The sequence below is a fragment of the Pezoporus occidentalis genome, unplaced genomic scaffold (assembly GCF_034315485.1).
Source record: "Pezoporus occidentalis ecotype Australia unplaced genomic scaffold, CSIRO_AGI_Poc_V1 ctg1, whole genome shotgun sequence".
Taxonomy (NCBI): domain Eukaryota; kingdom Metazoa; phylum Chordata; class Aves; order Psittaciformes; family Psittacidae; genus Pezoporus; species Pezoporus occidentalis.
The window spans coordinates 3,038,068-3,051,758 of NW_026912778.1; the positions used below are offsets into that span (position 1 = coordinate 3,038,068).

At 36.3% G+C, this 13,691-nt stretch overlaps 1 protein-coding gene across 6 annotated transcripts in view; it reads right to left on the bottom strand.

The window, feature by feature from the left end:
- Positions 1–7,066: 7,066 nt before the first annotated feature.
- MARCHF1 (membrane associated ring-CH-type finger 1) overlaps positions 7,067–13,691 on the bottom strand; it is a 152,341-nt gene continuing 145,716 nt past the window's right edge. For all 6 annotated transcript variants that reach the window (XM_062612681.1, XM_062612523.1, XM_062612439.1 and 3 more), the window contains 2 exons: positions 10,621–10,768; positions 7,067–7,857 (listed from right to left, as the gene is read on the bottom strand). In XM_062612681.1, coding sequence (XP_062468665.1) covers positions 7,556–7,857; positions 10,621–10,768 — 450 coding nt within the window. In that variant the 3' untranslated portion in view covers positions 7,067–7,555. The remainder of the gene's footprint in view (positions 7,858–10,620; positions 10,769–13,691) is intronic.

The following is a 13,691-nucleotide window of genomic DNA, read 5'->3' on the forward strand; positions in this document are numbered from 1 at the left end:
TTGTAAGGGCTCCTATTAAATAAAAAAAATCAAACAAAAATGGAACACTTTAACATGGAAAGCCACTTTTATGTAAGAACTTTGGGGCTTTTAAAATGTGCTTTCTAAATTTTTACACTTTACAGTGTACTTACTAAGCTATACTTTTACTCCAGCCAGCCTTGGAGAGCTAAGACTTTGCTAAGGAACTGGTTGAACTACATTCAGACTTTCAGTAGCATTTGGGTTGCTATTATTGCTTGCTCTGATTTTGAAACTTACTCTATTGATGGTCTCAGCTGGAAAGAACCAGCTGACTTTAATTCCAGTAGCAGTATGGTTTTTTTTTTATGTAAACAAAATAAGTGTTGATTTTTAAAAAACCCAACCAACCAAGCAAAAAACCGCCCCATAAACTCAGAAAACACTGTCCTTCTCAAGGCTGGTTGTATGCAGTAGATTGACTAATTTACATTTTTTTAGTGTTGGAAACTAATGCGACTGAATTAATAGAATTGTTCATGGTTTTGCAGTCTGCTCTAAAAAGTTGGCTCTAAAGGGATGAGACTTCCAGTTGTGATGTGGAGAAACAAGCATACAGCGAAGCACTTAGCCTTAGCATTGTATTTGTTATTTTTTTTCCTCTGCCAAAGCATGCTATATTTTTTTCTATGCCAAAGTATCCTTATGGAACTCCAGTATGTGCAATGGGATGCAGAAAGTCAAAAAGGCAATGTATATGAACCATTTTATAAGCCATTCTTAAATAGTTCAAGGAAGATACTTAACCGGTACATTATGTGTGATTGATTTATTTTTTTTTGTCTTTGATTGGAATAGCATATTTACTTATCTCTGTAATGACACTGTTGTGTGTGAGGACAGAATCTGGGATCCAAAAATGTGTATGTTAGACTACAATTTAATAATAACAAAAAAATGCCTACATCATATTTCTATCTTCTGGCTCCTTCAAGAGTAAAAATTCATTATTCTTGACTTCCAGACTTTCTCCCAGAAGTTTTATGAATGTAAGAAACTTTGCCAATGAGGTGTTGTGATTTATGCGTAACAGTTTAAGCTGTTGCCTTAAATACAGCTAAGTAGGATCCTGTGCAGAGTTCCTGTAATGAAATTCTGTAAATAAGTTGATGGTGGGAGACTTATTGTAGAGGTCCTGTAATCGAGTTCCCTAAGTCTTAACTGCTTGTATGGAAAATACTGCCTTATTTTCATAAAAAGGAGGAGTTTAATATGTAACTAGTTACCTGTTACAAATGAAAAATAAAACTATATAAACTGTAAATTGAGTTATTAGACCAAAATGCCAGCATTAGTCTAAAACCAAAAGCATTTTCTAAATAAATATAGAAAGGTGGCAGCGTTCTACTAATGTCAGCTCATGTTCAACTTCATATATAGTCAAGAAGGACAGTAACATGCTGATTTGAAAATTTGTAAAGTGACAATGGCCATTACTAGGATATGAACTAGCCCAAAATTCTCACACATACTTTTTTAAATTAAATATTCCTCTTTTTTCTCCAGCTCTCAAAACGTATTACCAAGCGTTCAAGTAAAGTGGTACTTGAATTTTTGCCAAAACCTTTGCCTGAACTTTCTTCTAGACTGATCTGTTCTTTTGACTGCATTCTTCACGACTCCTGTAAGTAGCAGTCTTGCTCCTCAGAGCCATTTTGTTTGTTTGTTTGTTGTTCTTTTCTGAGTTTATTTTTTAATATAACCCATCTAAATCTTGCTGCTTTACTTTCCACTTCTATGCTGTTTGTGAACCATTATCAAATTTTGTAGAACATGGTGTTTACCATGTTCTCAGATATATGCATACACATATGTAATGATCCATGCTTCATTATAGCCTTATTTCTTTAAATTAATAAACTGCACAAGGTTGAAAGGCACTGTAACTGTATGGTAGTTCTGAAGGAAAAAAAGAATTAACATGCCATTTATTGAGCTAGATGACCCTAAAGAAAAGTTATCCTTTGTGCCATAAAGGCTGGACAGTTTCCCATGTGGCTTTCAAAAGTAGTTATCCACTGCTAAAATTAGACCTAATTTAGTTAACACACTTAAAAATTACTCTGACTTGTTTTTTATTTGGAATAGTGCTGGTTATTATATTTTCGTGTATACTACCTCTGAGCCATTTAAAAAAGAAAGCATTCAGTGTGATAACTGTGACTCAGTCTCAGTCATAAGTATTTGCAAGTAATAGAAAGGCAAGTCTGTCCCAGAGCTCAAAGCCTGCAGCAGACTGGAATGCTTCTGTTCTCAACCATGGTGTAAAATTTATCCAAGGTTATTTTCTGAGCTCCATGTCTTAGGCGGTGGAAATATAGCACACCATACGAAGTACTTTTGGTGAGCTGTTTGTTAACTGAATTTTTTTAAAACTTTTAGGTAAAGCTCATGCATAGCAGCCTCAATATTTTATTGGGGGGCAGGAGAAGAGGAGAGTGTGAATAAATACCATATAGCACATTTTCTTGTTTATGTGTATATAGAGAGCAAACTGGACAGAAATGTGTTTTGTGTTTAATCAAGAGATTTGAACATTTGTGTGCAAAGCAAGAAGGCATAGTGACATATACCCCTCATCTTTTCATTCTAAAACTAAATTTGGCTCTGTTTTTCCATATGCTAAGAAATGGAAATGAACAGATCTTTATTACTAGAACTCCTTTGGTTGTGCTGTTTCTTCTGTATTATGTCTTGTAGGGATTTGTGAATCCATCTTTGATTTGCACAGTGAGCTAGTTAGGACAATTTTATCAAAATTAACAATCTGTTGGCCTTGGATGTAGGGAATGTAATGTGTTAGAACATTCTCTCATTTATCTGTTCCGAATGTATATTCTTAGCAGCCATATGATGACTTATTCCAGCTAGAACTGTGAAGTTTTGAAACTTAGTCCACTCTCTACCAGGCCGACAATGTAAAGGAATGATACGGAGTAGGTGGGTACAATGCTCTTAAGAAAGCTAAATTTGTAGTTTAGTTGGAACACTGTGTATTTATCGAGATAGGATACTTTCTCTGGTTTTACACCTGACTGAAAGTACAGATTCTTTTATAATACAGACATATAATATTTCTTTACATTTAAAAAAAAAATGCATCTTTAGGGTTTTTGGAAAAGTAGAAGTCTAAAATAATAAAAAGGGGAACAGGATCCATTCTGACAATCAAAGGTGGGATTAGCTTTAAACCATCTAACCCAGCTTTAAAACTTGTTGGACATTCCGCAGTCACACATAACAAACAGTTCATTCCAAAGCACTGCTTTCCTTAGGAAGCATTTTTCCTTTTATCCTCCTACAGTTGAATCCCTATACTAGTTTTCCATTTTGCTATGGATGCAAACAGGTTGTTTTCTGGGCATTCTTTATCCAGTTGAAGCCTGTTCACAGTCTTCCCTTCTGCAAGTTAAACAACTGTAGTTCTTTTCAAGTGTTTTTGTACTGTGAGGTATTTTCCTGAGCATTCTGCCAAGGCATGGTACCCAGAATTGCCACTCTGAGTTAGCAGGTTTGTCAACATTAAGTACATAGCTGAGTGTACTATTCACCTTTCTTGCAAGAGTTTGATCTTGACAATTCATGTTCAGCATGTGATGCTCTCTATAACAAAAGTGACAAACGTAGAATACTACAGTAATTTAGGTCATTTGTTTAATACAAATACATTTTTTTTTCACAACAATAAGCGATACATTACTTTTGTTTCCCTTATCTTCTCTCTTTCAGTACACATTCAACCACAATTTTTCTTTTGCAAAAGAGAGGGAGTTAAACAAGTAACACAAACTCGTAGTTCCAAATATTATACACAGTAAAATATTTTCACCTTACAGTAAGTTTCATTGCATTATTAGAAATTAATTATAAATGGGTTGTTCTGGTGATGGGGAATTATTGATTTTTTCTACACAACAAAAATAAACACTGCCTTCAGAGCAGTGTGTGAATGGCACAGTTGGACTAGTTGAGAATCTTTGTAATGCTTATGATAGTCAAAAGTGGTATGTTTACGCCAGTTTGAAATAAATTTCATAATGCTTGTAACTTAAAACAGGAAATGTGTTTATTCACGGTTAAGAGTCTCTTTAAAATTCCAGATCTGATCTGAAACCAGATTACTTCTACCTACCTTCATTAAAACTTTTTAAACAAGAATGCAGATTAAGCTGCTTTTGGTAATAACGGCTGCTCAGCGCAAGGTTCTGCCCTTGTGGTTTTAGCCAAGGCTAAATTCCACTGCCAGCATCTTTGCCTGAGAATGCATTGTGGCTACACAGGCAGTTTGGTATGGATCTTTATTTAATATGTCATTTTCATTAAAAAATCTTAGAATGTATCTTAAAAGTTTCAGCATACTGTTTTTTTGCAGGATAGAATCCTGTGGTTATTAAATTGATAGAGAAAATTGTGCTTTGTGTAGGAATGAAAAAACATTGGCTGGTAAGTAGCAGTCTGGTGTCTGTATTTGTGCACCTTATCCATGCAGACCTGTATCCAAGGCATGGTGGTGTGAATAGCTCCTTGCCCTCTTGAAGAGGTAGCATCCTGCTTCACAAGCAAATTCCAATCCTGCATGAAATCCCTGAAAGCTCTAGAATATCCAGTGCACCTAAGAAGATAAAGGGATGCACAGGCTAATACCGTAATGCTTTAAAAGGTTAAAGACTGCTTTGAGCTGCAGACTTGCTGTCTGTCTTAGCAGACAGTGTCCCATTTTGCTCCTTTTCCTGCTATCCAAATTAATATTTCAAAGGGAGAGGAGGAATTTCAACTGAAGTCTTTCTCTGTTCTTGTATTTCACTAACTCTAAGCTTGGTTGCACATGTAATTGAAATGAGTGCCAAAATAGCATTTTGAAGTTGAAGGCATCGGTATAAAATTTTTAGGTTAAGTTGTCTGTTCTGTGGCGAACTCTCCAGTATATTTTAAAAACTGTACAGTAATCTTGTTGGATACTACAGAAGCCTCAGGTATTTTCTTTGAGTTAAATTTTATACTTGTTCAAGAAAAAAGCCAATGTGAATTGGTCTATAGTAAACTGTCAAAATAGGGGATAATGTATTTTCAATGGGGTCATGATGCTATAGCAGGTCAAAGAACAAGCTGGCTAAGGAAGCAGGGTTACTGTCACTTTGTAAGAAAGTCTCTGATTATTTCATAAAGCTGTTAATTTTTCTTCCATAATAATGTTCCTTGTCAGTCAATTTTGATGTGATTCATCAGGTTTTATTGTAGACATCATCCCAAACATTTAGATGCAGCTAGTAATTTTAAGTGTCTGACTTCAGATTTAAGATTTACTTTTTAGCAAGTTAATTTATACTTTTTGGAAACCATGCCTTTGCAGGCTGTTTTAAACATGTGCAGTTATGAAGCATTCCTCAGTACTGTAATTGTTTTCTGAAGGCCTTCTGAAGCCTTCTCCACAATTACAGAGAAATTATTTGGTTACTGTTCTTTGTAATTTCAAATGAGAAGCTGCTAGAATTCTAATTTGAAATTGTATAATTGGGAAGTTATTTTATATGTAAAGTATGTGTTGTTATGTGAAAAAACTTGAACATGAATCCAATTCACCTGGAGTAACTTACAGTAAATATTAACATGTATTGAGGGCCTGTTCAAGCCCCAGGATTTTGTGTTCTGTCTAGCCAGATGACAATCACTTAGTCACAGCAAAATTACATAAGCAATTCCAATATAAAAGAACATAATGGTCTGATAAAAGCTGCATTTCTTGCTAATACTGCCACTTCCAGTGTTCCCTGAGCCTTAAGCCAGTGAACACATTCACAAAGGAATGCCTAATATATGAACTCTAATACATTTTAGGCCCAGCACCCTGGATAATTGCAAGAATGGACTGATTCTGTTAGTTAATTATAGATATTTGAGTGTGTAAAGAGGAAATTTACCAAGGCTTCTGTAGAAGAATATCCACTTGTAATTGTGGCAGATTTCCCCCTTTGAATGAACCTGTCCTTTCCTATCCTCTTTACTCTGGTTCTTTATTTACTTGTTTGCTTTTCCTTCTTTACCTAAATAAAAGATTAAAAAAAAAGCAAAACAACTTTAATCCTTTTTTTTTTTTTTTAAATATACATTACTTTCAGGCCCCAGACTTGTCCATGCCAGTACGTAACTACTTCAGGTCAATACTTGCTGTTGTGTCCTGATGGTAAACATCACAGATATGAAAAGTGAATCACAAAAATGGCTCTTTATATATAATTCACCCTGTTGGACACAGTATTACATCTACATTCATTTATCTATTGCACCTTTTAATGCTATTCACACTTTATTTTTATATGAGGATGTTCAAAACACGAAGTTAACTGAACTGTAAATCTCTAACACCTCAAGTTTACCTGTACAGAGGGAAACCATTGATTTATTTTTTCAGTCAGGAAAAAAAAAAGCTAACTTTTCAGAACAAGGAGATAAAAACTAATGTTCTGTTAAAATATGTAGGTATATTCTCTTACGTCTACTGTCCTGTATTATGAATCTTAAAAAATAAAACCAAAATTGGCTTCCATCTTCCCTATGTGTCATCCTTTTTCAGACCTTTGATAATATGCTATTTACTTTTGTGTGGTTCTTCACTGAACTGCATTTTTTTAATTTATAGTTCTGCCTCAAATCTTTGTGCATCCAAATTATGTCTAATTCACTCTTACAAAGCAAAATGAACAGCTGAGCCGCTCTTCTAAATACATACCTACACATTTTCTCCTTCCTGTTTTTGTTTTGCAGACAGCTGTACTTAAAAAAATATCTGTAGCTTATGGAGACATGAGTTTATGCTGGTTGGAGTTACTTACTTTTCAAAAATTCAGGCATATTCAGAACAATACTACCCTTCAAATGTCTCAAATATCCTCAGTTGACACAGCTGTCCAAACTTTCAGGCTCCACTGCAGTCACATGAATATTTGTTACCACATGAGGCTTAGAGAATGAGTACTGAGATACAGCTCTTTGTACTTCGCTATGCATTATATATATATATTATTATATATATATAACATTCGTTAATGCATATAACTTGACTGGTACCCTCTTGAGGTGTATCTTTAAGAAGATAAATAGCAAATACACAACTCTTAGTAGTAAACAGATTAAAGGTTTTTGTTTTCTGTAAACAAAATGATTCTATCAGGTCTCTTCCTACTTTCCCAGCCATCAAATTTAAATTAAAAAAAAAAAAAAGAAAAAAAAAGAAAGTACTATTGTCACATTGGTTTGGCATTGTCTGTTAAACCTGTTCTCTATTGCACTTTCTACACTTACTTCCACTTTCACTACACTTGGTGACTAATTGAGGAACTACTTCACAAACGGTCACATTCCATACAGTAACAAGTTGCTTTGCTGGATCCATTTTCCTTGTAGGATTTTGTTTTCTGTGTGGTTTTTTTTGTTCTTTTTAACTGAAAAAAATGCAGTCGTTTCTGCTCTCTTTTAGCATCTGTAGTGTACAAAACACTACGCCTTATTCTGCAAGGAAGAAACAGTGCTGCCTCTGTCAAACTGGCATGACCTCAGACATCATTTCTTCAGCTTCTGGCTGAGAGTTTGTACCTGTCTGTGCTACTGGCACCACTACTGCGTCCTTGATATCTGAGGTCTGAGTGCACAAAGAGTTCTTGTCCTCCAGTTTTTTGGTGGTGTCTGGGCAGTTCTGAACAAAGATCACTCTATTGTAGGCTTTCAACCTGCGCCACAGCTGAACATACACCTTACACTGCACGTACATGAAGACCAGGCCCCCCGTGAATCCAATGGCCACCACCACGAGTTTTGTCCAAAATGGCCATTCAAGGACACCTTTAAAATAAAACATTTATATAAATTACCACTGTTATATATTGAATATCAAGCACTGAGTTTCAGTAAAATATTTTGAAAATAAGCCACTTACTTGCTAAGAATTCCGGGTATGTACATGCTATTGGGGCAGTTGTGACTCAAGCAGAAAACAGCAGCAGTTTCCTGTCCCATAGGCCAGACAAGAAACTACATCTGCCTCCCACTTTCAACTGACTTCACCACAATTTGGTCAAATAATAAGTGAAAGGCCACTTGCACAAAGGCAGTATAATGCTTGGTAACACTGGCAGCTGTAGTGTTCTCTGTCATAGCAGTACTTTGAAATAGTAACAATCTATTAAGTGATGGTGCTGGTTTTTTTTTTTTAATTTGCAGCAAAATGAAAGCATACAAAGACCTTGAAATCACTTTGTATCTGCCTAAACTGCTATTACTCTATTTAATTGAACTTGCCACAGACAAATCCTTACGTATTTGTTAAATTTGTTCACAAAATGTTTGTCAAACCTTTCTTCAATTCCCTGTTCCTGGAATCAGAAGAAGTAACAAAGAACACTTTGCCAAGGTGTCATATACAGTGATGTGTTCTTTCTCTCATTTTCCCCTTTAATAACTGGGTTTAAATATCACTGTCTCTTTCTTGCTTTTAAAGGTGAAAACAGTACGGTTAGCATCTGACTAAGCCTATCAGTGGGTAAAGGCACTTAGAATCGGCAAGTCACAGCTGGAGTGCTGAGCTCAGAAGAAAGAGGCTGAATAAACAGCTCTGCTTTCGTTCAGAGTTTCTTCCACTTCTTAGAATTAAAGATGTGCTGCTGCTGCTTCATCCATGGTTATACAGAAAGTGTCATTTGTTGCTTAACTGGTATGGCACAGTGAATTTTGCATCATGCAGTATATTCCAGAATTGCTGTATTTTAACAAATTTGAGATTTATTAGGAGAGGTAAAGCTCAGACCTGCTTCTTCACGCAGAGCAAATTTATGTGAAACTTGATTCCCTTCCAGTGGTGCCATATAAATTTTAGAATATTTTAAATAGGTTTTAAATTGTCCTTTCTATTGACCAGTGACAGTTTTACCAATGACAAGGTTTACACTTTCATTTATTTCTATCATATGCTTTCATAAGGAGGAAAAAAAACAAATCCTTTAAATATTTTAAGATACATGTTAAAAAGAGGTTTTTAAACTTACACAATATTAACAAACAGTACTAGTGCTCAGGGCTTTCAGATTTTCTCCTCTAAAGATGTTTATAAAGTGTTTTTTCCTCCTGTGTTCACTGTCTTTTTCCTAGCATTTCCCATTTGAAGAGAGATAATGAAGAGAAAAGCAAACTACAGATACGGCTCTTCCCTGTCCTCTTCCTCCTAGAGGTTTGATTTTGTAAAAGTATCACCCCTGCCAACATGGGGGCAATAGACTTCTCTTCAGTAAACAGTTATTTTTACATGGTTTAAGGAGCTTCAAGGTGTATCTCTGTCCACTTTTTAGGGTGGAGAATCATCCGTTACATTTGGTAGGCACTGAATTCTATGGAAATCATAAATATTTTCAGCCTACCAGGAATTAATTAATATGATTATTATGCATTCTATATAACAACAAAAATTCATGTCAGCTGTTTTGTTGTGTGAATTCAGCTAATCCACAGAACTACATTCCCCCTTTTAATGAGTAGGATCACCTAGTTGTACTTATAAATAGAAGTTCAAAGCCATTCCTAGTCCTGTCCTTAGGGCCATTTTTTTTGAGAGATGGAAAATAGGGCTACCCATCTAGAAAGGAGGCAAAACAAGACTATACAGTACACATTCATCTGTGAGTTACTGAGGCTTGTTACATATTTTCCTCTCACAGGGAAGAAAGGCAAGCATCAGGAGTATCATCAAATATTTATCAAGGCACAAAGCTCTGCCTGTTTTGCTTTCTGTGTTAACTTGAGAGCATAGTACAAAGCTACAGACCTTTGTCCTTCTACTGCACTTAAAGTTAATTCAGATAGAAACTCAAAAGCCTTTTATCATCATGATCGTATTTAAGACTAAATTTAAGACTAAACAGATTTGAAATGGAAAACAGTAGTTCAGTTTGGAACACAGTTTCCACAGAGGGTACAAAGAAACCTAGTGTTAAACACATGTTTTGCTACACATGGCCAGTTGGGTTTTTGGTATGTCCACAAATGAAGACTCCACAACTTCTCTGCTCCAGTGTTTGACCACCCTCAAAGTAAAAGCAACCGGCATTCACAATGAAATTCTATTCAAAAGGATGCAGGGATGGCTTTCCATATTTCGTAAGTCCTACATGAAGGACTAACACAACTGGAACACAGTCTCTTGGAACTTTGTATAAGGAAGCTTGTTGATGAAGGGGCTCTATCGTGTTTTACAGGATATCAAGGTTCAAGTGGGTAATATAAACAAATCACTATTTTTTGACCTGAACTTGCACTGAGCTGTTTGAATTTGACTCAGCTTTTTGTCTGAACTTCAGAATATCTAGATAATGGGAGATTAACCTAAGAAAAAACAGCAGGCTAGTTAAGCCATGGCAATGATTACACTAAGTAGAGGTCTCTCTGCAGGGCATAACAAGCTTTTAACACTGATGCACTTATTACTTCTGCATTAAAGCAATTGCTATAGCCATGTATCAGTGAGCTGTCATTTAAGAACAGAATGTGACTGGTTACATACCTGCCTCTCAAAGCCATCCATTATCAACAAGATTGAGGAAGGTAGAAGATACTTACCATTATCATTGCCTTGTTTAATTTCCTCAGCGGTTCTGTCAATTAAAACATACAATGACCAAACAACACAGGTAATTGCAATTACATGGAATGTGACTGAACAAACTATTTTCCTCCTCTCACTTGTTGTCATCTGTAGTTTCTCCCACTGTAATGAAAAAAAATAAATAAAAGTTAGAATTTTAAAATAGTACAATAAACTGATTCTCTTTCTACCAAAAAGAAAAAAAAAAAGCAGTAATTAATAAAATTAACAAATCCTTTTATTTTGATAATACACATTACAGTAGTATGTGCATCGTCACTGTAAAATTCATAATGGTGTTACTTTTACAGATTCAGAGGAATCAAGAGTTCTGTTTCTGTCTGCTTGCAAATGACATCTGAAGTAATCTCATTGCAGCACAGCCAAAACCTGTTAATAGACAGGTAAGAGGCTGAATATTCATTTTAACCTTACCCGATGCACACCTCTGGTGATGAGAGAATTAAAAAAACCCAGACTTTAGTTTTTAATACTTACGCTGTTCTCAGCTATTCTCAGTTGCTTAGACTTAGAGGAATGCAGTTATGGAACAGACTTCCCATAAATTAAGAGCATAAGAAATGCAATAGCATTGAGGATTAAATTCAATAAACTCGAAAAGATGATTACATGGAAATGATTGTACGTGAAAGCAGTTGGCCTTGGTAATGCAAGAAGGGTCTTCCAGGCACACGTTTGTGAATTATGGCCCTAAATCCATCATACATCTGTGAATTATGGCAATAAATCCTATCTTAAGGCTATTTTAAGATGAAATAAGCTATTCTCTGCATTTAAACAATGCAACTCTTTGGGCCAATTTTTAATCATCTTCCTTGTGAAGATGTAGTTTTTTTTCAGCACTTCTTTAAAATAAACCCCTTCCCTACTAAAACGCTTACATTGAAAAACAGATGAAAGAATGACATTTAAAACCAAAATGCCTCAATTCCAATGAATAATCTCAGAGCTGGTCGCTAGCATCTGATACATGGAACAAGTACAAACCTCAATACAACAGTGCCACCTCCCTGCAGTCGTGCTCATGCAAAACTGAACTGTGCTACAGTGTGCAGGCCCCAGCACAGACGACCGACACAGCAAAGCTGCTGCTTGCCTACATATACCTTTACTGCACTCCTGCAGTGGTTCCTAGTCTTTTCCAGGTGCTAAACCTGGCTCAAAACCACTGGCCACTTCAGAGCACCGAGGTGCTATAAATTTGCTTTGAAGGTATGAGTTTGGCTTTGTTTTCCTTGTTTCGGGTTGCTTTGGAGCTTTTTTGTTGTTGTTGTTGGCTAGTTTGGTTTTCATATTTTGTTTTGGTTTGTTATAGGGAAATAGCAAATTTCCCCTAAATTGCTTATGTATAGTTTTGGAGATAGTTAGCATTAAAGATAGATGTTTACACTTTAACCTGAACCAGTATGGCAGTTCTTGTCTGACTACTGCTTGCTGTCCTGTCACATTTTGAAGGAGCACAACTGTACTAAAATGTTAATGCAATGTCACCAAGAGGGCTAACTTTCAAAAATGCTTCTTCCTGCCCCTAGTTTTACAACAGTACTTACTGGACCAAACAAGTTTCAGTCTTTAGTGGCAGTTAAACTTGCACATTTCAGAGCTGTCACCTCAAAACACAATCTCTGGCGCATTTTCTAGCCCTTGCTAAAGTTTTACAATCACAAGCCTTAAATAACTGTATAGAAGAACTGACATATTTCCTGAGTTATATACAAAGAGACAGTGCTAGCAGTTTATTTCCTAGCTAATACTTCATTTTCTGATACATCTACTTAGGAATGAAAACTAAGCTTACTGGGTTCTGTACAGCAGTCTGGGAAAATGGGAGGCATTAAAAAAAGTAAATAAACCAACAAAAAACCCAGAAACTTATATTCATTGTAGTTCACGTAGGTAGTATTGAGCAGACAGACTGTGGCATTATCATCAGTCTTATCATATCATTACAGTCGCCAGGTTACACAGCATTTGACCTAGAGACTTATCTTTTTTGCAGCAAAAATTCAATTCAAGCCTTGCAAAAGGCTTTCTTTCCAAAGAAAAAGTGGTCTTTGTCCACATGGAAGAAGGGATTTTACCTTAACCCTTCATTTACTTGTGGATGCTTTGTGAGAGATCAAAGCTGAACATAATAAAGAATGAACTGTGTTCATAAACAGAAGTTTTTTTGCAGTCTCAACTCTGATGCTGTGTGTTTTGGTCTACTGGAGAGAAGATTCTGAGCTAAATTTCCACTGTCATGTATACCTCCAGTCTCCTTACAAGCATTTTACTCTCTGCAACATACACAAAAGCTTTAGTATCTATCTGAACACCTGGACAAATACAGCTATTGCATATGGAATTTTAAAGTCAAACAAGAAGGTTGTTCCCATTTCTCTAAATGCAAACATTTTGTAAGTGGCAAAGAAAAAGAAACCTGAATGACCAACAGGCAGGGTAGGTAAATAAAGGAATAAGCTCACAGACTTCTGCTGAGATTGACAAGAAAGATATATCAGGAGAGGAAGCTAGCAGAAATGGGCTAAAGCAGACCTTTTATGCTAACATCCCATGACCAGATCCAGCCAGAAAGCAAGCCAAGGCCTGCCTGACTGATTCCTTTCGCTGGCCCCTTTCCTTCTCCCACCAGACAGCATGCCTGTGTGTCTAGTCTAACACCAGAAATAAGCTGGCTGGCAGGGGACTTGGAGAGGTCACCAGGACATGGGTCATTATGGAACTGGAGGACTGTGCAGAGTCCCAGCTGGGATACAAGAAAGGAACTAGAGACCTGCTCACACAGACACAGGGAGATCAGAGTACTTGGGAGAAATTAAACCTCTTGAGTGCTTTTGTTCTGCCCTGCCCCAGCTGCAGTCCCAGTTCTCCTCTCCAACTCTAGTCATGATGGGCTGAACTCAGAAGGGGAAGTTCAATTAAACTTTGTGCTTTACTCCTGGTGAGCCCTGTGGTAGCTACGCAATTTTCTTGTCCTACTCATGTATTTTATCTTGGCAGAACAGAGAGTACTACGTGACCA